Source organism: Epinephelus fuscoguttatus, linkage group LG2 (assembly GCF_011397635.1).
Source record: "Epinephelus fuscoguttatus linkage group LG2, E.fuscoguttatus.final_Chr_v1".
Lineage (NCBI taxonomy): Eukaryota > Metazoa > Chordata > Actinopteri > Perciformes > Serranidae > Epinephelus > Epinephelus fuscoguttatus.
In genome coordinates, this window is record NC_064753.1 from 22,034,809 (window position 1) to 22,059,138 (window position 24,330).

General features: G+C 41.6%; 1 protein-coding gene across 1 annotated transcript; it reads right to left on the minus strand.

Moving 5' to 3' along the window:
* Positions 1–1,112: 1,112 nt before the first annotated feature.
* LOC125903313 (stereocilin) lies at positions 1,113–22,506 on the minus strand. The gene is made up of 28 exons (XM_049600173.1): positions 22,185–22,506; positions 21,343–21,367; positions 20,657–21,227; positions 19,622–20,509; positions 19,469–19,531; positions 19,250–19,375; positions 18,852–19,018; positions 18,586–18,772; positions 17,257–17,372; positions 15,400–15,532; positions 15,118–15,300; positions 14,694–14,732; positions 14,435–14,611; positions 12,788–12,931; positions 9,879–9,937; positions 9,595–9,718; positions 9,381–9,463; positions 9,161–9,296; positions 8,486–8,688; positions 6,676–6,766; positions 6,419–6,590; positions 6,138–6,307; positions 5,162–5,317; positions 4,210–4,352; positions 3,668–3,816; positions 3,343–3,440; positions 1,433–1,580; positions 1,113–1,228 (listed from the first exon to the last, which is right to left on the minus strand). The coding sequence occupies exons 1-28, from the start codon at positions 22,504–22,506 to the stop codon at positions 1,149–1,151; spliced, it is 4,953 nt and encodes a 1,650-aa protein (XP_049456130.1). The 3' UTR covers positions 1,113–1,148.
* Between the last annotated feature and the right edge of the window lie 1,824 nt (positions 22,507–24,330).

The following is a 24,330-nucleotide window of genomic DNA, read 5'->3' on the forward strand; positions in this document are numbered from 1 at the left end:
TAACATACACCCATTTCTAATGGGTGAAGCCTTGGCCTGGAGGAAAGGTCATCAGGTGGTCCCCAACCTTCTCTGGGTGTTTCGACCCTTAACCACAACACCCTCCAGTTGGCGGGTCAGCAGTGATTGGCCAGGTCACTGCCCCTCTCCTCCCGGTTTCCAGCTTGTGTCCTCTCTCTTGTGCCAGAGCCAACAGGAGGCTCTCTCTGACGCTTCTCCCAGCCTACAAACGGCTGCTTTCCTCAAGTGGCTTCTCAGTCCAACCTTGGTCACTAGATTCCACACAGATTGAGCTGGGAATCCTCGACATCCAACTTCCACCGTCATCAGCCATGGTGTCCACCCCTTATCCCGGCAGTCTTGGACAAGTTGCTGGTATTTGGCTTTTTTCCTCTCTGCAGCTTTCTCACTAATAAGTGAGTCTGACCACTTACTGTTGCATCTTTTATGCCAACAAGTAAAAAACACACATTATCTCAGTATTATTCACTTGAATATAACACATATAATCTATAAAAGTTTAAAGAGTCTTTGATTTGATCAAACAGTCAGGTGGTGTAAATGATGTTAGTAGAAAGTGCAGGTATTGTACTTTGAAAAGATTCATAAATCAAAGCTTCAGCATTTCTGGAATGAAATTAGTAAACTAGGTCCTCATAGATGGAAGAAGGTCCCACAGAGGCCACAGGGCCTGATGGTAGGCAGGTTAGTGTGTCAACAGACGTTATAAATAAACGGGGAAAGGATTTCAAAGGTCTTTTATAAACACCAGTGTCTGATGTTTAAGGGAAATAATTCAAGCTATTTTAATTCTATTTAATTAAATAAAATATAATCTCAAGTGTGTTTGCTTAATCACACATCCTGTGAAGTCTGAAAAGCCCTTTTCTCTGTTAAATAAACATTAATCATCACACTGTGTCCTTTGATTTTTCCAACAAAACGTTATATATAAATACACTTATCTACATTTTGTCTAGCTGATATCTCACATAAAAGTGAAACATGCGGCAGAGTGCAAATCAAGAGCAATTTTGAATTAAAGGACCAATGCACAAAGGAAACAGAACAGTTCAAAATATTTATTTGAAGTACAAATATGATGATACCAAGGGAGGTCAAGGGACAAATACATTCGCTCCAGCATGTTACATGAGTTGCCACAACAAGACGCACAAAGCCAGTGAGCGTACGGTGAAGCTGTCTGCCGCTGGAGCCGAGTTTCTCCCTGTGGGAGCAGAGAAACAGTGCATTTATCATCTCCGTAAAAACACAACATAAAAATCATATTGGTTAGTGAAAACAAGTATTACCATAATAAAAGTATATGCACTCACAAAGTCTTCCTGGGATAAAATAGCTGTAATGGCCTCATTATTAAGGAGGCTGTTAAAAGGACATTTTATCACCATCATTTTTTATCAAGACACACCTCTCTGCTCCAGTAGGACGTCTCCTTCATAGCGAGCAAGTCCGACAGCGTGCCTCTGCTCGGAGTCCAGCTCTGCCCACTGCTCCTCGGTGACCGCCCACGCCTGCTCCGCGCTCAGCCACGACATCTGAACTGCACTGAACACCACCTGTCAGTCACACACCCAACATAAATACTGACTAACTGCTACAGCACACCTTGTCATATGAGAGGACGCACTCTGCATGTATTTTGTCGCCCTGACATATATATTTATTTTTCTTATGATTATTGAACAGATGTACCATAAAATATACCATACTATGGTTTCTTTACATTGGTATGACATATAGCCATTCAGACAGTATATACGTATTTATATAAACTGTATCACTCTGAGGAAGGACACATGCATCTATTCATGGACGAGATGCTTGTGCCTGTTACAGTGTGAGCTGTAAATATTAATTGCGTCCTCCGTAGCCGAGCTGTACTGTTAGCTAGCTCAGTGGTGCTAAGTGAACTAGCAGTAGATACACGCTTCCTTCTGCGCGGTGATATTACTGGCAGGTGTGGTTTGATAGAAAGAAAATAGTTCCTACATCAAACTGCTCACAACATAGTCTGTGGATTATCTTGAGTAATCGGTCATAATTTCTGGAAAGAGGTGTCACTGTTTAGGTTTTCAAATATTTTTGGTGCTGCTGCCTCCATTACATTTGAGGGAAGGCAGACATCTCCATATTGCCAACACTCTGCAACTCACACCATAACAATCTAGATTGATAAATAGCACTACAGGTAAAGGAGAAATATAACTGTGTGTGCCATTTCATGACAAAGACAATTTATTTTCTTAAATGTCCTAAAAAATTAACAAAAATTTCTAAAACATGTCTGACAAAAAAAAGTATCTAAAAAGTATATATGTATATATATATATATATATATACACACACACATTTGTATATACATATATAGCACTTATTGTGAGGAAAAATATATGAAATTTGGTTGCCTCATCTACGAATTTCCTGTTTGAAAAAGAAAACTATCATTTTCAGAAAACCACAAAGTTGATGAAAGCAGCTCATTTTACGATAAAAAAAATGAAATAAAACATCTGTTCACAATTGCTACATCTTTTTTCACAGCAAAAAAATTTGACATGTCATGCTAAAAACAAAGCCCAGGTTTTAATTATAACATCTACAATGGCTCTGTTCTGTTCAAGTGTCCCAGTGAGTCATGACAGTGTGACAGTCAGCCAGCATGCACAGTACCAGAACCCTGAAACTGAGGCAGCTAATTGGAATTCAACTGACATTAATGTCATTATTTGTTACACCTGTGCCTTTTCTACTGTATCATGTCAGATTGCTGTTCATGAAGAAGGCCTAATGATGACTTTCTTTTACATCTAATGAGACTATAATTGTTGTAGAAGTGAAAGTAATATAACTCAAATTCAAACAAATTTGCCACATTTGTCATTGGTGCTTCTTAGAGACTCTAAATGGGTTTCTTTGTATTTCCTGTTGGAGTGTTTGTTAATGCAGGGGCTGACAAAGAAAACAGAAAAGACGTAACAGTCATGACGACATCTGGTTAAAGGATTTTTCAGTTAAAGATGAAACAACAAAGATATGACGGTTTAAGTGTGATTTGCAGTGCCTGTCCCATTGACTCCAATAGAACTGACACTAAAGTCTGACTTCTCCAACACTGTCACTGTTCCTTCTTTTATTCTTTCCTTGGTAGCTGACAGGAAGTAAACAGGGACAGAAGCTGTTGCCCTAGCAACAGAATAGCACTGAAACGGTCCATAGTTGTACCCCTAGGAAATACAATGAGATTATTTTTCTACGGATGTACCTCTGAGGCTAAACATTGTTCTTTAGGTTAGCCCTAAAGATATGGGTGAAACTCACTGCCATCTTTTTTGGTGACATCAGTGCGATGGCTTCAGGGGTGATTCCCTCCACTTGTTCCTGTACCAGAGCTGACAGCACCATGTCCTCCAGGCCCACTGGACAGAGACACAAACACTGTTGAGTCAGATAATTAATGTTCCCTATATCAGTATAAAGGTAGTAAGTATAAGGCAGGAAGTATAAAGGTTTTATGCCCTCAGGGTGTTTTTAATTGTACCTATCCATCCAAGACCTGCCGTTTCCTCCTCCCACCCTACTCACTCTTTGGAAAAAAGTGATCACAAAAAGTTTATACTCCCGGGGATGTTATGTTCTACTGTACCTGCCAGTGTCCCAATTTCAGTGAAAACTTCTGGTCCCCAAGCACTGACTTGACCAAAGGCCTCAGGTCTGGACAAAAGGCCTGTCAACGCCTCTATCTGCTGCTCCGTGCATGGAAGGGATGTCTCCCGCAGGAACAGGACAGCCATACTGCAGTGTGAGGAAAAAGATTTAGGACCTTATCCTCCCCCAGGAGTATGCAGTATGTTTTATGAGGGTTGTGCTGCTAGGAAATGTGCACCAGCCTCCTGTTAGTTAGCATCTGTTAGCAGGTGGATGTGAAAGTATTTACTCTCTGAAACCTAAAGCAAGTAATTCTGTTAAGGCTCTGTTTCCACTGCTGCTAAGTACTGTTATGTCAGCATATAATGTAAGTACTACCTTGTATACAAATTAGCAATATTCGTCAAACCATTTGGACTGTATATGCCCATCTTTGTGGATGCTTGTCTTTGTTTTGATGTCATTTACCTATATTCTATATATGTCAAAATTATTTTGATGGCGATGGAGGAAGTTTATACGTTAGGTTTTTTGACTGACCTGAGGTTGTAGGGGTCCAGTTTTTTCATCTCTGAGGGATACAGACCACACATCAGATGGCCAAAGGTTGCCAGATCAACAGCTGATAACTGCTCCACTTTCAGTTTGCGTTTCCGCATCACTCCTAAAATTACTGCTCTCATCTGGGAAAAAAATAAATAAATAATTGAGACATTAAAGGAATACTCCATCCATGAGATGATCAGATGTATATTAATTACTCGCCCTGTGTTATGGTGAATTTGTGAAGAAAACTTGTTTTTTCTCTCAGGCCTCCACGGTGAAGGAAGAATCCAAAAATGGAGAAAACTCTTGATGAATTAAAGTCATTGGGGACCGTGTTTAACAACAGCAAAACTGAACCCAAACATCTGTTTACAAACACTCACAAAACTTGTGCAGTATAATACATGTCGTATGCTCAGTACTTTGCAAACACATGCATTTTCACTAAAACCTTAATGTCAAAAACACTTCTGCATATGAGTAATGCACCTGGGAAAGCGCATGCCTTTAAACTCTGCTCATACACTCCATTGAGCAGACTTCAAACGCAGGCGCTTACCCGGCATGCTACTTGTCCATGGGTAAGACTGTTGATGCAGAAGTCTTTTAAATAGCAAGGTTTTAGAGAAAATGCATGTGGTTGGGAAGTACTGAGTATACGACTGGATAAATGAGATTTTCATCGGACTTTGACTTGGACCTCTTTTACTTTGATTCATCAAGTGTTTTCTCTGTTTTGGGATTTTTCGTTCGCTGTGGAGGTATGCCAGAAAAACAAGGTTTTCTTCACAACTTCAAGGTAAGGCAGGGTGAGTAACTGATATACAAATCATCATCTTGTGGTGAAGTATTCCTTTAAATACACACTAATGGGTATGTTTAAAGTCTTCAGGAGGAGATCCTTTCATTTACTTTAAGTCTTACATCAAAATGAAAAATTCAAAACCTTTTTAGGGCTCCAGTCTGTCAGTGTCCCCAGATGTGCCAACACACCCAGATCAGTGAGAGTGGCGTCGTGCAGCTCTCGTTCTCCCATCTCAGTCACCACTGGGCCCAGAGCCAGCAACTGATCTGCTCTCAGCTCTCTCACCGGACTGAAGGACTGGATTGAATGAAGAATTATGTTGATGTTAAAACACTATACGTTTTACTCAGCTGTCCTTCTCTGTCAGGGTTAGAGAGTATCAGCAAGGATGTGACTGCCTGCCAGGGGCGTAAATAGACTATATATAAATATAGGGGGGCTTGTAGAGAGAGCACGCTGTCAACAATGTGTTAGACAGAGAACTGGCCCTTACAAGTGATTCAGATTGCCACCTCAGATATATGCATGTGTTCAAAGAAGAGCTCATATTAAAATAAAAATGGTGACATCTGCTATATATGCCCTCAGAAAGGTGAACCCATCTCCGTAAAAGTTAGTTGCAATCTTTAACAAAATTATGTTTATTCTACATAAACTATAAAAACTTTAAATAAACTATAAAAATATTCAGTGAAATGCATCATTTTTTTAATTTATTTTGGTATTTTTGTCATATACAAATTTGCAATTATGATTGCTGGGTGATATGTATGTTGATACAATACGATGATACAAGACGATACAATATACAGTTGCTAGTTTAGAATCAGGCTCAAGGGCCTGTCATAATAGCATGAACTAACTACCATACTCCGCTGCTGTCTGCCACAAAAAAAAAGAGTAATTCTCAGGCACCACAAATCAATTCTTTTTCTTACATTTTTGGGGATGATGCATTTTTACCAAGAACTGTGCTCTGATGTTTAGATATGCCTGATGGGAACAAGATCCTAACTGGGAGTTGGACAGTACTGCTGCACTACAAGCCAGACTCTGAGTGAGATAATGATCTGAGACAAACTCTAAACTTCCCGTGGCTTTTCACAGTTTTACTGACCTGTCTTAGTTTCACCCACAGTGCCCGGCGCTGCTCTGAGCTCATTGAAGCGTCCTGAGCAAAAACTTCTAAACACTGTTTCAGATCCTCTGGTGACATACGGCTGAGCTGAGTGGAGGTCCAAGCTGAAGGGAACGTCCCTCTGATGTCTGCACAGCTTGGAACTGGCACTGCTCGGAGAGATGCCAGTGAATTCAGCACACTGATATGAATATAAACTAACGCAGCGTTAGACACAGTATCACCATGGCTCTGTGAGTTATAGGAAGCATTTACTGAACCTTTTGCTCGCCTGCTCCGTGCTTTGACAATCCCTCGAATGAGACTCTGAGTCTGCTGTCTCTGGCGATGCTGGTCCATACACTGAGTAACACAGACTCCACCCACCATGCTGTCTTCCCAGTGACTTTGACCCACCAGGACCTGCTCCACTGTGTCTTTATTCAACACTGTCTGCACAGGGGAAACACGTATTATTAGGCTTGTCAAGTGCAATGAAATCAAATATTTCCTTAGGTAAATGCATCTGGGTGCTTACCAGTGGGATGGAGTTTATCTGCTTTGTTGACAGAGAAAACACCAGCCTGCCCAAATGTTCCACATCCCCAACCTGCCATTTAGATGGCTCCCTGGCAAACAAGCACACACATCTTACCATCATTGCTGCTTTATGTCTTACTGCTTGCATGTTTTGCTTTCAGGCATTTTATGAATTCAGACCACAGCCTATTCTACCACTCTGCACTAACAGGTGTTGAGGCTGTCTTTTTAAAACAACTTATAAATCATTTACTTATACGAGAAGCAGTATCGAGTTGTCCATCACTTTGGTCCAGACTGAAATATCTCAACATCTGTGGGGTGGATTGCCATAAAATCTGACACAGATCTTCATGTTCCCTTCAGGATGAACTTTAATAAAGTTGGTATCTTTTAAATTTTCATCTAGCACCATCATTGGATTGAAATATAAATTTGTCCATCTGGTTTTTGACCAAATGCCTACAAAACTAAACACATTCCCAGCAGCCTCAGCCAGACTTTGAGTTGACTGCTAGTTAGTAAATGTTAGCATGCTTACACACCAAACTGAGACAGTGAACATGGCAAACATTAGCAAGTTAGCACTGTCATTGTGAGCATGTTAACATACTCGTGTTAGCATTTAGCTCAAAGCTCCACTGTTCAGCCTCACAGAGTCGCTACCTGTAGACGCTTAGTGTTGTTAGAGACATGAGTTTAGAGTTTAGAACATTTCCAGGCATTCAAGCGCCATGCCCAAATCAACCTTTGTTGTCAGGCACACAGTGCTACACAGGAATGAGCCCTAATAATGGAAATGACTTTAGCACCTACAATTCCCTTGTCTCAAAGTCAGTGGATTAGTGAACAGTTTAAGATGCCTGAAATAAGGTCTGTCGCTGACACAAGCTGAAGTGATTTTTTCCATTTTGTTCAACCACATAAAATACGTCGGTAAATACCACACATGAATTTAGAGGCTGTTATGTATCTCAAAAAAGGCGGTTGCTAACAAGTGGCTAAATGAGAATACAGAACGTCATCATGCCGAGCACAGCTTTACAGCCTCGATGTGGTGGGGACATTAAGTCATGCGACTGTGGTGTAGTTTGTTTATAGCCTAACATTAGCTTTTTAGCTCTGGGGATTGCATTCACGCTTCAAAAATGATAAAAGCAATGTTCATTTGTGGAGATTCTGTTGCTGAACAAATCATAAGTATCATAAACTTTTGTTTCCCACTTTCTACAGTTATTCAAAATCATGTGGAAAAATCCAGTCTAACCCTAACCCTACACAAATATAATCCCTGCAGCACTCTGTTAATCCATTATAGACTGGCTGATGATTAAACACAGGAAGAAGCATTTAATTTTTTGATACGGAATCATTACTTTTGTCTGGTCTTTTTGGTTGTATGTGTGTAGCTGAGAAATATAGTTATTGGCATTATTAAGAAATCAAAGTCTTTACATCCTTTTTTTAGGTGTCATAACTATAGCGTGAAGTTTCCTGTTTTATTGAATTAAAGTACTTGTCAAAATATTTTTGAAAGATACATGTCATATAGTTGTTATTAAAATGTCCTGCTTTATGTATTTTTTTTTACAAATATATACATATACATATATATATATATATATATATATATATATATATAACATTTTAAATGCTTTGCAAATTCCCAACTGTTTTTGGTTATATGTGTGCAGCCAATAAATTCCTTTTTTAAATAACTATTTAAATTAAGCTCTCAACATAGTATTGATCCAGGTGTCATATCCAGGATATGTCATGTTTTCTACAGTAAATGTGTTTCTTTTTACCCAAATAGGTCTTTCTGAGTGAGCAGGGCACTAATATCTCTCAGAGCCTCTTTAGGAAGGCAGAAACTTCTCATCTCCTCCAGCCGCAGAGCCAGAGCTCCTCTGTCCACCAGAGCCAAACTGTCCCGGTCCAAGAAAGGCAGTAAAGGCCCCAGGACATCTAGAGTGGTGCCATCAATCTCCCCATCACTCTGAGAGGAGCCCTGCAGAGCACCACAGACAGTCAGTGGGCCTGGATTATAGGGATTTCACATTAATATGGATTCACTGGAGTGAAAAGCAGCTGAGCAGGTTATGTTCTGAATCCCTATCTTTATCTGTTTTTCTTGTGTGCTCACTTGAGAAGCCTGAACCAACAAATAGAGTTTGCTCTTTCTGCCCCATTAATGTGATAATACAAATCAAATACATGAGTCACCATCACTGATGCAGGCCCTGATTTAATTTAACCAGAAATAGCAAATCTAAGTTCCAGTGTGCTCTGATGCTCAGGGTTTTTATCATCTTAATCACCCTGAGGTTAATTTATGATTTCTATTTTCACTGAAAGATGTTTCTTAATTACACACAGCAGTTGGTTTCTAGTCACACTTTTCTACATAATACATACAGCAATGTGTCAACTCCTGATATGCAATAAACACAGCATTTGTATTGGTCATGTTGGTATTTTACCAGCTCAGTTACGGCTTTCTCTGCCAAATTTGTCTGCTTGTAATGTGGCAGTCTGAGGAACTCAGCAAAGTGTGCCTGAATGTGGCTCAGAATGGCTCTGAAGGAGGCATTAGAGAAGCCCTCTATCATTGTCACACTGGAAAAGACCAGAGCAGAGGTATAAATGTAGTTATCTTTGGATAAACAGAGAAATAATGACCTTTAATAACAAGATACTTACGGTAAAGTTGCAGCAAACCCAGAGCTCAAAGCACTGAGGTCGAATTCCGGTTGTTTCCTCAGTTCGTCTACGATACATTTTCGCTGGTAACACAGCCAAAACACATCTGAACTTGTTAGAATTTGCTACAGAATCACAACAACAAACAAATGAATCATGGCTGCATATCAGAAGGGTTAAGGGTATCAGGAAGGTTTGAGCATGTGTTCCTCACCAGAGCAGGTCTCATGCCTCCAGGCAGCTCACTAACAAACTGGAGCAGCTCTGCAAAATCTGTATCGTTGCTCCAAAGCCTCAGGAAGTCACAACTCATTCCACCAGCAATATGACCCAGATCCCTACAAGCAAGAGAGGGGTCGTTATTTAAATTGTTTATTGAGTGAGTATTTCACCTGGAAATGACTGCAGGTTCTGAGTCTTTAGTTCAGTTTGCAGGTAAAATTACTTAATGATTGAAATTATAGATCTGAATGCTCTGGAGCAATAAATCCAACTTACCTTACCGTGTTGCTGGTAATGTTTTTAAATTTGTGGATCATTTTGAACAAAAGCTGAGCCTGTAGAGACAAAAAAAAAAGTCTCAGCATTTTGACTGCATACTTTAAAACAAATGACATTTTAATCAAAGGTTACTACTTTCCAGTATATTTATTTATTTATTTATTTATTTATTTTTACATATCTAAGCCTCTTTTGACAAGTTTGTTTTCTCACACTCATACTTTGGTATATTTTGACAAAAGTATGTGAGTATTAAAATATAGTGAACATACTACGAAAAAAATTTGGCTACGCTGTGTGAGAGAAGTTTCAGAGGATGTTTTGATACTTGTGGCACCATTAATATCATTGGCACTGAACATGGATTCATGAGACCCAGTGGTGAAGGCCTTCTTGTTCTTTTCTTTTGATTGGGTGGTGCTGGATTTTCAAATACATTTCTGTAATTGTACATTTTTATTTTTTAGTAACAGATTTTAGTATTCAAGCTGTTGTAACCACAGAATTCTTATATGTCTAAACAAACATGTACAGTTGTCATGTTTGCACTTGTCACTTTGAAGATAGTTTATGATTTGGGATACAACTGTTCAAAATATTTGATACCATCTGTGTTAAGAAACCAGAACATCACTACTGTGGCTCAAACATGGGTGATGCTTAAAAGATGGGTGAAAAATCACGTTACGGTCAAATTTCTGTGAAAGTTGATACTCCTTATATTTGGGATCCTAGATATCACAGATGATGGATCCTGTTGTCCACTCATATTTTGGATGATCCCTTCACTCCTCCTTTAATGCCAGCATTTGGCCAAAACATTACAGTTTCCCAGAGGATCAACTCTTTCCATTTCGAAGCTTCCCTTTTGTGCCACTCTCAGACCAAGAATGAAGTACTGTACACAAAACATCTCAGAATTGTATAGGTAGATAAAACAGGAGTTGAGCATCAGACCGACTTGCATACTCTTACATAGTTTGTTTAATCCAACTGTGTTATACTTAAGTGTGTAATGAACATTAAAACTTTAAGTTTTCTCAAAAAGCAGTTCACCTTCCTTACACACTGAAAAATCCCCAGACTGGATCTGGAATGCAACATCGGTGGTACAACACTGACATGACTGTACCACATATTATATTGTATATGTGTACAGTGGCATCTGTTTTAGGTCAAACCCAAATTCACTTAAAGTGATAACTGTCTGCATGATTGATTTGAGGAACAGCACAGGCATGTTGCTTAAAATTATACATCACACATGACACTCCAATCTCACAAAATATTTCTCAAACTGACTATATAAGGATTTTATTAATATTTCAACACATTTTCACTCACAACTCGTCAAATATCATCTTTTAGTCAGCTGCCCTCGGCATCAAACTATGACGCCCTAGGTACACTCCAGCGTCAGTTTTGGACGCTCGTTACATGCATCGTGTCTTGTCAAAAATAAACTTCCATTTTCACTAGAAATGTACAGTTCCTGCTCCTTAAATGCATGTAGTCTATCAAAAAAAACAACTTAGAAGGTAGGAAAAAAAACCTTTTAGGTTTACTTTCTTAGGTTTAGGCAACAAAAGTACATGGTAAGATTTAGAAATATACACCATGGTATGGTTTACAATGAGTACGTTTGTTACTAACGTAATGTAACGTCAGCAGCATAGCATGCTACACATACTAGCACACTATGTTGTACATAACTCCATTCATGGATGGATTACTGAATGGGCCTTGCAAAATGTCACTCAAATTAACATGTGCCAACCAGAAGAAGACTCAAAATCACCCCAAAGAGACACAAAAAGATGCAAAAGAACTGCACAAAATATGACTATAAAAGGATGTAAAACCACTACAACCACCTGTGTGTCTTGCTCCAGTGTAGGAGATGTGGTAGGGCCCTTTGCATATCAGTGTCTAAGGGCCCATTGTTTCATAATCCGCCCGTGACTCCACTGACTTTTTTTTTTTTTTTAAGATACTTTTTTGGGCATTTTTAGCCTTTATTTGATAGGACAGACAAGTGTGAAAGGGGGAGAGAGAGAGGGAGTGACATGCAGCAAAGGGCCACAGGCTGGAGTCGAACCCAGGCTGCTGCGGCAACAGCCTTGTACGTAGGGCGCCTGCTCTACCACTAAGCCACCGACGCCCCGACTCCACTGACTTTTTGTCTTACACGGGACACAAACAGCGGTCTTCCTAGTGAAGGTCCAGAGTTTGTTTGATTCATCCACCTCCTCTCCCACCTGCCCGATGAGGACTTTGTTACTCTTTATACTACCTTTGTTGCCCTAAGTGTCAAAAAATGCTCTCACCCGTTGTGTCTCATACTGTTTCTAAAAGTGCCTTGGTGCGCTGGTGTCTGATGCTGAGGTTGACTGACCAAGTGTTGGTATTTGATAAGTTGGGAGTTGGACTGAGTTGAATGTTTAAATCACACAACTAACACGGGGTATTGAAACAACTTTAGGGTGATTTAAGTACAATATTTTAGGTTTGGTATTCTGTGCCACAAAAGGTTTCAGTGCAGCTACCAACTGAAAAGGGCAATCTTTGTTGATTTGACTCAGGTCTTGTTAGGCTGAGAGCAGGAGGTGAAATACACTCTTGGCTGTGACAAAATCCCTTTAAGGTAGCCATTATTAATTTATGCTACACTCCTCCACACCATTGTACTACATCCAAACTAATTAGCTTGATGGCAGCTGATGCGTGTGGAGTATTAATATCCTGAAAGGCTCATGTGAAGCATATCCAATGAGTTGCAGATTAATGGGACCAAAGACCGAAGCTGGTAACATTTTCTTCTTTAGTCAGAGAACTGCAAACCTATTGTTGTCATATCAATGCATTGTTAAACAGCACACAAAGGTAGGTTAAAATAAAATGTGCACCTGCTGTGGCGACCAGCGTATGTCTCTGTACAGGCTGATATTTCTCAGGATTGTTTCCCCATCTAAGGTTTCCGTCAGCTTCCTCAAGGGGATGAATGGTAATAGACAGTTTACCTGCTGAGTGATGTTCTGCAAGTGTAGAGCCTGCTGACACACAGCAACAACAAAAACATAGTAAATCTAAACCTTGAAGCTCTTAAAGGGTAAATTTGCCACCTTTTATGTGGATGTCTAGTCAGTGGTGATAGTAAATAAAGTCAATTTAAGTCATAAATTTCTCAGTGTGCTGAGTTCACAGCTGCAAAATCTGTCATTTTGTCTGCATCCAGAGCGGTCATTTTACATGTCAGTGACATAGTTGGATGCAGGAAAAACTACAGGCGGGTTTTCACTCTGGGTAGCTGGGGCCGTGCTCTAGATTCCATTCATAAACATACTTGTTTTCTTCGCTTGTATTGCAAACTAGCTGTATTCAACAGCAAAAATGGCATCCAAAAAGATAAGTTAATTGTGACGATGTTACTGATGAGGATACATTTTACAGTGTTTGGCTGACTTCAATATTCAACCCTATTCATTTGAGCCAGAGTACACGGTTGAAAAAATGCAGCGGAGAGAAACCGAGGCTACGGCTACAAGAGGATATGGATGATGGGGACCCTCCCGAACCTGAGCTGCTGAGAACAAACACCGACTGGTGGTGCCTTTTCTCAAAATGCCTTCAGATGCCAACAGAAACTGAATCATCCTGCTGCAATAAATTTCAGCGGGGGAGTTTTTGTTGGATGCTGTCGCCAACCAGCATGAGCCGCTGAGTGTGAGAGCCTGTGTGAGCTTTACTATGCATTAAAGTTTTACTCCTCACTTGGACAAAGGTGTGCTGGAGAACTTCTTCAGGATCCTGAAGATGCACTGGAAAAAACAACCAGCAGGGCCAAGAGGACAGATAACAGTTAAGTGAGTATTTTTATCACCTAACAATATTATAGTCTATTTTTATTACCTCTTAGCAAAATACTGTAATTTAAATTAGGCTTTTATCATGAAGGACTGAAGCAGTCATGCACTGACATGGACAATGTGAAAAATAATTAACGTCTTGGCTCATGCTAGTTTAGACTATGCAGCCTCCATGTTTGCAGAAGTATATGCCCAACTTAATAACCTCAGCTACACTATGATTTTGCCAACAAAGTAAAATCTATGGGTTAGCAGGCTAGAAGCTATGGGAGTCAGAAGCTTGGACGCAATGCATCCTGGCAAGAGAACTTGGCTTTCTCAGTCAATATAGCACACACTGAGTATTTTACCATCAACACTGTTTAGATATTAGCATAAAAGGTGGCAAAATTTCCCTGTAAAGGCAACACAAAGCAGGTTTCTGCATGTGAAATGAGCACTTGCTATAATAGAAACTCATAGTGCCTGGATTAGCAGCACTAAAGTAACTCAGTTTTTTGGTTTTACCAAATGTGATATTTTCCCAGAGGTTTTATCTGTAAGAGTAAAAAATGAACCTGTCCACCGCCACTGCGTCAATCAACACATTATGCGAGAACAATGCGAGCCACAGCTAGTTATAAGGAGGAATGAAAAGATGAGAGAAGTGATAAGTGTTGTACTGAAAACAGATAATAGCACCATCACCTCCTGCACTGCATTGTATAGCATGGCTCTATGGCCGGGCTTAAGCTCAGTTAGCAATGTCCTCCAGCACTGGCAGTGGGCAGCTTCACCAATCTCAGGCCACTGGAGGTCTGAGAGCACAGCAGGGGAGAGACCGGCAAGTAACGGCTTCAGTCTGCACAGTTTTTCCATGGTGAGCTGGCAGGGAGAAAGAAGCACAGTGATGAAAGTGCAGTTGGCGTAAATTCAGCAAAAGCTATTTTTGAAAATGTCTACTTACAGTGGCGTCCTCTGAAATCTTGGATAACATTTGAAAAGCCTGAGGAAAGTATTGAAAAATTACTAAAAATATATGTTATATATATAATATATGTTTTTTGGGTAAAGGTCACATATTTCATCAAAGTGTATCCTCTTGATTTCTCTAGAAATTTTGTAGCTAATTTATTTTATGTACAGTTATTACAAAAATCCACACAGTGTCAAGGTTAGCTTTTCTTTTTAGTAAAAAGGGGTGATGCTTCATGGTTCAATGCAGCATCTTGGAGGAAAAAACTAATGACGTTTCTTTTAATCAAACTTAACTTTTACAGTTAACTACATAATATCTAATACTGCAAAATTGTGGAGAACATGTATTAACTTTGCCCAAGATAAGAATGACAAGAAGTCACATGTGGAAAGAAGAACAATTTCCTGCTGACCTGTGCAGGGGAGTATCTGTGTAATCCTGGCTGTGAGAGGATTTCCAGGAGTTGTTGTGAGGAGAACGACAGCAAGAAGGAAGCTCCTAGCTGAGGCAGAAGACCGCTGAGGGCAGACATCTGTGTGGGAGTGATGTTGCTGACATTCAGGCTCTCAACGGCTGGTATCAACCAGGAGGACAGCTGTCCATGAAACCGTTAAAGACAGTTAGTCAGACATTGAGGATGTCAGTGGTTTAAAGCAGATTTTCTGTAGTGGACTAGAGAACAAATGCTGCTTACCCTGCCGCTGGCACTAATGAACCCCTTGGACATGCACTGAGCCAGCTGTTGCCAGAGAGCCGAGGACACAGCTGAGTCCTGAAGAAATGAACCCAGGTCCACTGGATCCAGGTAACATGTGAGGACTCCTAACCTGCAAAAGGATATTAGCTGCCACTCGTGTTTTAAAAATTTATTTTTCGGCATTTTTGCCTTTATTGTAGGGGAGAGCAGGGTGATTTGAGCCTGTGGGGAAGTTGAGCCACCCCTTGTCTCTAGGCAATCATAGAAAAAACTGGTCATGTGACCACAAATTATTTAAGACTCATCCATTTTACTCACCCTGTGATGGAGAGGGACCCATGGAATGAGTGGTGAGAACATGTTCAAAGTTCAAAAAGCTGTTTTTATCATTCAAAGTGATTTTTTTTTATGTTCAAGGAATAATGATTCTTGTGTTTGAACATTTACAGACATGTTGGAAAAATCTCACGTGTGTTATTGCTTTAGGGTGTTACAATATAAGGTTGTACTGTCAGCCTGATGTGAGCTCTAAACTGCTAGATGATACAAGTTTGTTTAGATGGCGGAGGTGGTTTAAAACGTCAACATGATACATCCCAACTCGTCAAATACTGCTGCTTTGACAGCTGATGTACAGATCAAAATATGACACGCTAGAAACCCGTCTGTGTCTGTTTTGGACATTCACGGACGGCAGGTCAATTGATGCTTGTCACATGCACTGTGTCTTTGCTGTTTTCACAGGAGATTGAGGTCTCTGCTCATGACATGTATATGTACATGTTCCTCTCTGCATCCGTATCTGACGCCGACGTCCACTAACAATCCGGTGGTATTAGATGACTTGGGTTGTTGCCTGTTGCCTCAAAAACTGATGCACCTGATGTGTCTCGTACTGCAGAAAAAGGTTTGCCTCTGTGTGTCCGGTGGTATTTGACGACAGTGGCCTACCTATGACTATTACTTAAGTATTGGTTTACCATAATTCTACATTGCATTCTTACATTTGATCACAAAAAAACATGTGACATTTTGAATTTTAGATCAAAAAGCATTGTGCCATGTTTCTTTAAAAAGAAGACAGACAGGGCTTAGACTCCTCTTGTGGATTTGGACATAGCAGTCAGAGAGTACTGAATGGGAAGTCCATATTTCAGGTGACAATGTCGACAAGATGACTTTAAAGCAATACATGTGTTTGGCACAACTGGGCGAAGTAAAAAGAACAAGGTATAAGATTTATGCCCATGTGGCTCAACTTATCCTCTCCCTAGGATCAACTTACCCCTCATCAGGGGCAAGTTGAGCCAAGAGAGCTCTTTTTTGGAAAGTCGTATTTTGAAAATCATTTATTTCAGATTCAAAGTGATTATTCCAAGAGATGCACCATGTCCTGAAATATTATGTACATATTTTAATTGGAGACGTTACTGTCATACCTACACTTTAAAGATACCTCAAGTAAAAACAGGCTCAGCTCACCCTGCTCTCCCCTATAGCAACATAATAGAGACAGACAGGAAATGAGGAGAGAGAACTGATGTGCTTTTCCATACCTGATACAGCACCACACATCAATACCTAAACAAACTATAACTGAACTTATCAGTACAATTAGTCATGCTCATTGATGCCAAGAAATAATCTCTGGAGTCTTGTCAACAGCAACACATCCAGTACGTCAAGTATGTCCTCAGATGATCAAACTTTTAATGCAGTACCATGGCCAAACACAGAGCAACACCGAGCACAGGACTGATGCTCTGTAAATGAACCATCTCCGTGGAAACATAATGGAGTAAGTGATTATAAAGATAGAAAAACACACATAAAGATCAAGTATGTGGGTCCCACCTCAGTATGTTATCACTAGTCAGATTCTTCCTCTTGCTGAAGAGGGTCCGGAGCACATGGCGCCCCCTTACACCATCCAGGCTGCCGTTGCCTAGCAACTCTGCTAGAGGAGTCAGCTAAAGGAGACAACAGATAAAATGTTGAAGAAGGCTGAAGATTTAACGAGGTGAGGTGATCATCTGGTGTCTGATGATGGTCAAGAGCAATTCTCCAAAATCTCTCATAAGGGTGTAGCTGTGCTGAGACCTGATGACGATGAAGAGCATAGCATACAATTCATTTTTTTAAAATATATATATGCTGTGGTCTTTGTGACCTGTGTTGAAGTGTTTCTGATTTATTTAGGTTCTCTCTTTTTTTCTCTACATACATTGTGTAAGAGCTCCAATGTATGGCTCTGGATCACGTGTCAAATCAGATAGAGGTTTGTGTTTACGTTTTAGGTTTTGTTCAAACCTTATGTGTATGCTATCTGAGACAAATAAGTTCTGTAAAAATGTAATTTTGAGAATTGTATAGCTTTTTGCCCCTGGGAATGTTTTCAGTCATTTGGGCATAGTAAGCCTTGTATTTTGATTAATCGAAACATGACGACAACATGAAAGGGACTTGTAACTTCACAGACAAAATAACCACATATAAATCCGTTTTTCACACAAATTTTCATGGTTCCTAGGAATATGTCCACATTGCCACTTTGGTATCTCAAAAAGGCAACTTTTACTTGTCATACTTGCCATATATCACATTCTGTTTATGTTACAGCCCCTGAACTTTGGTATAACATCAATAAAATACTGTATTTTAGCTGGAAGTATTTAAATGTCCATATGTGCATACTTTAGGTTGCTGCCTGGGGCCTTAATACCCTTTTCCCCCATTTTCAAGGGCCAGTTATGATAAATATAACATCTACGTGTTGCTTTAAATGATTTGGATCTATGACACACTGTTTTGTCTGTGTCCCACATCAAGTTTCATGGCTCTAGGGGTTATTTTACTTAAGATATTGGACCCTAAAAATGGCTTCCTGCCCAAGCAGTTTTTTTAAGGGGGGCAAAAATGGGGAAATTTCTCAGGGCAAAAAACTATACAGTCATCAAAATGCAGCCAAAATATTTTACAGAACTTATATTTGGTGTCAGATAGCATTATAGTAAATGTACTTACACTGATATAGCACCTTTCTAGTCTTTTGACACTCAAAGCACTTTCACACTACATGTCACAGTCACACATTGGTGGCAGTGACGACCACACAAGGTCATCTGTGAAAGAGATACAACAGTTTTGTAGAGATTTTTTTTAATTAGTGAAAGGGTCTCTAACCTGCTGTGATGTCAGCTGCTGAAAATGACTGACTGGGAGGTAAGGCAGAAGTGGAAGGATGGAACTGAGAAAGTATGGTGGCCACGTAGGGACATCACCCACCACACTCGACTGCAGGAGTCTTTTTACAAAGGCCTTTTTCTGCAGTGACTTCATCCCTGAGCTGTGGTCACGAATGGCTGTCAACCTAAAGAGCAAAACAGAAGCTGTTACCATCAGGACATTAAGATACTATATCAGAACTGTCTCTTGTGTCAGTGACTCACACACTGTCGTTGACTATCAGGGAGGCTGGGAAGCTCATAATGTCAGAGACAGACATGAAGGGAATGAACTGAGACAGGTCTACGAACAGCTCTGGGGTCACTCGGGGGAACTTATGGATGAAAGCAGCGGTCATTGTTTCCATGGCCTGCAACTCTTTTTGAGATGCCTGACAAAGAAAACAAAAAAGCAGCATAGAAATTGATGTGCATTCAATTTGGCCCTCTTTAACTATGCATGGGTTGTGATACGGATTAAAAAAATAGATACAGCACAACAGAGCGCAACAGAGTAGAACTGTAGTCAACAGATGGATGAGGGATTTTAACTGCACAATTAGCTTAATAAAAACTGTCAATAATGATATACTCAGTGTGTTGTTAGGAGTTGGAGAACACACCTGGTCAGTTTCAACTTGTAGCTGGTCCCAACTTTGATGCATATGGGAGAGAAATCTCTTAACAGCATCTTTTTCAGCAGACATCACCAGAGTGCGGATGCTGTCTCTTGGCATCTGGAGGTACTCCTGGTGAGATAAAGTGCATCACCTAAATATAAAGCTCAGTGAGCTGATCTCTCATGAAAGTTAAACTGTGAATGCAGCTGCACAGGCCTGTACCTGCAGCAGAAACCTCAGAGCAGATGAGTTGTCATCCCGTTGAATGAGGTCCCACAGGACAGGCTGATGTGAAAGCAAAAACAAGTCACTCACTCTCTGCTCTGTGTGTGGGTGAATGTGTTTGCGTGCAAGTGTGTCAGTCAGCTATCTTACGCTGAAGCAGCTAAGAAGGTCCTCTTTGAGAGTGGTGTTTTGCTCCCTGCGGAGGAAGACTCCGACAGTGTGAAGGACGCTCATGGAGGCCTCTGGCTGCAGTTTGGCCCAGGAGGTGTTGTCAAGGAGACTGGAGAGGAGGATGGCTTGACCCAAACCTTGTCTCGCCTCTCTCTCCCCCTCTTCCAGACCCGAAGAGAGGCCCACCATGAAGTCCAGGACTCGCAACACGTATCCCAGCATCACTAAAAACCCTTCACGCTCCCCTCCCTCCACCTCACACACACTCAGCTTGTGTAGAGCTTCCACCAGCAGTGGAGCCGGATCCACACACAGCTGCGAAGTGTCAAACTCATACGGCGCTGGGAGCATGTCAAAAAACCTCTGCAGGAGGCACTTCCTGCTCTCCAGTTCTGCCTGCAGGTCATCACAGATATCAGCAAGCTGGGGTATTGACCTTAACAGCCGATTGTAGAGAGTGGCATTTAGACAAATGTACTCCCTCAATCCATGTGTCTGCCCGCAGAGCTCCAGGAGAGAAAAGTTGGTGAAATGATGCACAGCCCACGTAGTATACTGGCAAGTCTCCTCAGTGGTTTCAACATGGGAGAAGTTGTGTATTTTTGAGCAGTACGCTGCGGCCCAGCTGCCCTCTGGCAAAGACTGGTGTGAGTCAGGGGACTCTCTGCCGCACAGAGCTGAGATCAGGGCGGAGTTGTTGGGAAGGAAGCAGTGTCGGAAAGCCTGGGCACTGAGCAATCTGCTGCCTAACTGGGCTAGACAGTTCTCATCAAGTACCGGACTTTCTACTGTCTCACCTGTCAGCTGCACACACAGGTCATCTATATTCGTCAGGTTAAAAAAATGGTAGTCCTTTGCCCCTGCAGCCTGCAAATGATAAAGGCAGAATAAATTAAAATGAAGTAGAAGAAACTTAAATATGATGGTATCCGTGCAGGTCCTTAATATGCCTTGCCATGCCACAAATACTAAGCAAAAAGTTCTCAAAATACTCAACAGAAATCGACCCATTACCTGATGTGCTCTCTGCAGCCAGAAAGAGGAGTTGGCACACACGGTGTTGTTGAATTCATGTGCAAAGTACTCACTGCAGACATGAACCCAAAGGAAGTCATCCTCAGCAGCAGACAGGTACCAAGCTGCATCAGAGCACGTGGCATGCAGGTCAAGCCCCAGCTGGGCCTCTGCAGGATTAACTGACCCGTTTTCCCCCTCAAACAGTTTACAGTAGAGAAACACGGTGAAGTTGGAGACGCCTGTCAAGCCTGGGATGGTTTCATTACACACAGCCTCCAGGATTTCTATAGAGCTGGAGAACTCCATCTCTCTCTGCTGGTTGTTGCTCTCGCTCATTCTCCCTGATTGTGGCTGGTTGAGCTGGGAGCGTTGGTCATGAAGGCGTTTTTGTTTGGAGATTGTTTGTGTAGAGGGGCCTGTTTTTGGAGATGAGTGGCCTGATTTTAGTCTTGATCTTAGTTCATCTGCTTCGGTGGAGGGGCAGGACAGGAATGGTAGCGAACTTGGGAGACCCTGGGAGCTAACACCCAAAGCCTGAGTGTTCCATGTCACATTATGTCTTATCCCCCTACATATACGGGGACAGAACAAAGGTAGAAATGTCAGTCTGCTTTTGCTGCTAATGTACTATCAAATATGCAGACTGCATTGACATATTGAGCCATATTCCTAACATATCTCACCATAAGATCAGTTGTCTCAGGTCACCTTCAGAAAGACAAAAGAAAAGCAAATATTACCAGGAAATCAAAATGAACAAGTGGTGGAAAAAAGCAACTGGGAGCCCCTGCAGTTCACAACCATGTCTGATGCAACGGTGCAGCTGAGCTAACAATGCCCAAGATATAATGTTACCGACATCAGTGAGAGGATAAAGAGATTAGCTGGGCTAACAAGAGATGCTTTCACCAGCCAGGATGATTATAAAGATTTTAAAGCAGTGTCAGTCACTGTCACTGTCTCTGCTGTATCCTACAGGTGAAACCAGGGCCAAATTGATGCAGCTCAGGCTTTTAAAAAGGGTTTTACTCTGTGAATATCACTAAATACAAGCTGAAGAATGCATGATTTACTTCTTTACCTATTATATATACACACTTGTAGTATGCTTGCTATTCACAGGTTTATCCTCTGAAGCAAGGCATCTGAATGTGAGAGTATATCTACATAAAGCAGCATCTGACAGGTGAACTAAAGCTGGAGGATCCTCTTTCTCAATAATCAGATTGTGTGTATGACTGCGTGCAACACTGAATGACACCTGTTTTTCCGTGGGATGAGCCAAGTTTGTAACTCAGCTTATTGTCTAATGTAGTTCTTATCAATTCAAATAGCTTTATTGGCATGAACAAAGATATGTTCTGCCAAAGCATTTCACAAAAAATAAAAAGTAAATAAATAAATACAAATAAAAGTGATCATATTTTCCATGTTACATACATTCATTCAATATCTATACATATTTAATATACATATCTATTATGATTGTGCAAACAGCCCCAGTCGATCTGCTCTACATACTCACCAACTGAGCACCGGCTCCGAGTGTTGGGCTGTGGCACATCCACCAGGCTGCTGACATCATCAAGCAGCGCCATGGTAACTCGTGACACTTTCTTCCTCAGGTTACCGTAGACAGAACTACCCACTCTGTGCAGGAGACCCCTCCTCAGCCCGTCCAAACTCTGCACCAGAGCTAGATTTTTCTGTGCCATGTGACCACCTCGCTCTCCTCCACCTGAACGCGATAACGCCTGCAGAAGGAAACTCTGCATGGAGTCTGGATCATCCTCTGCGGCCATCGCATCCTCCAGAGACGCATTCCTAGACAACCCATCCTGCCTCATGGCCTCAGGAGGCAAGCTGAATGGCTTTAGACGTCCAAATGCATTCGAGCTCCTACTGTGTTCAGCACCTTCCCCTGCTGGGTGTAAACTGACCACAGGCTTCCAGTTGCGTGTTTCTAGGAAACGCAGCAGCTGCTGAAGCCAACTTACACTGAAGGCGCAGTCACTACGACCCTTTAGAGCACAGATGAAGCCCTGCAGGCCTGCACTGGCCTGACCATAGGTCCCACTGAGCAAAGCCTGAAGTGCAGCTTCAAACACAGCACTCACTGTCCTCCAGTTCTGAGATAAGAAAGTTAAGAGGGGCCTATGGGGCTGACGCTCTGATAGACTGATCAGACTCTGCAGCAGCCCCAGAAGCCAGTCCCAGTGAGGGCTGCCCCTCAGGGACAAAAACCAGTCCTGCACTCTGACGCTGGGTCGGGGTGGCACCCGGCCATTCCACTGGTTCATTGCAGCACTCCCTTCAGACTGGAGAAAGTAATGTAGCACCTTCTCCCAGAGCTGCTCCTCATCTGGCTCTGCCGGTGCCTCCTCCAGCTCCGCACCCATCTCTTGGAGGTACATAGAGATGTTGTAGAGGAAGCCAGAGAGACGGTGCCTGTCAATTGGCTTGTTCAATGACGGCAGGTTCTTGCTGGGGAGCAGACCTAGTGTTTTTAGGCTCCCCATGATATTCCTCACCCAAGGGTGCATAGACTGGTCCTTGTTTGTTTCTGGAGAAGCTTTCTGAGGATTCCAACTACTTCCTGCACTCCACTTAGAAATGATCTCCCTAAGAATGGCATCTCTCTGGTCCTCTTTACTGCCTCCTGGAAGAGTCCCATCAGAGACAGCTTGAGCTGGAATTATGTTATGAACACATGTAGTAATAAAATATTTAATTTAGGGGCATATTCTGGTGGTGCACTCACCTGTCTTCTCAGGGGATCCTTGTCCCATTAAAACAGCACAAACTATGATGCTAGTGAATATAAGAGTGGCCATCCCTGGCCCTTTCTCTGCCATCTTCATCTCATGGCAGCATGCACAGTGACACGGTGGTGTCACATCTTTCTCTTCAGGCTGTCAGGCTCCTATTGATTCCACAAAATCCTGTGTTTAAACAGATGCTGTGTTCCTTTCTTATTTCAGCGATGGGTCAGACTCAAGGAGTAAAGTATCTCAATGGAGAGGGGATATTAAACCTTAATGGCTGGCCACCGCATCACCTTATCACTCTCACTGCTCGGTTGCTAAAACAAGCATCAGTAATGTAGTTAACCTATAAAAAACTAAGAGACTACAAAGGTAGGTCCGTATGCAATGCTGAAAAGAGTGACCAAAGTTATGAAGTTAAATACACAGTTCTTAAAGAGATCACAGTTTTACGTGTGTAGCAGAGAATACGTCTGTTCCTATTAAAAGCATATGAAAGGTCAGTGGTCACTCACAAAAGTGAAACAATGGATAAAAAGAAATCTAGAACTCACCAGCAGTTACAGTCCATTCATTGCTTTAGGTATCCTTTTCAGGCTTTTACTAGCATCTCTTAGTCAGCGGTGTCAGCACACTCAGAGCTGACCTCTTTCTGGGTGGCACTCTCTGTTTCACCATCACTCTGCCTTTCTCTACCTTTCACTTACTCCTCCTGCACCCCTCCCACCTGCGTCCTCTATCTCTCTCTTTGCTTCTAGCTGTTTGAGGCACTTGCTTTTCTGTCTCTGGGGTTTAGGTTTGATACCTGGCTTCATATTTCATGAGATATCTTGCTGTGCTACAGCATGTTGGTCAGCTGTTTTCTATGACAGTGTGCAGGATATGAGGAGAGAGCAGCGTGATTAA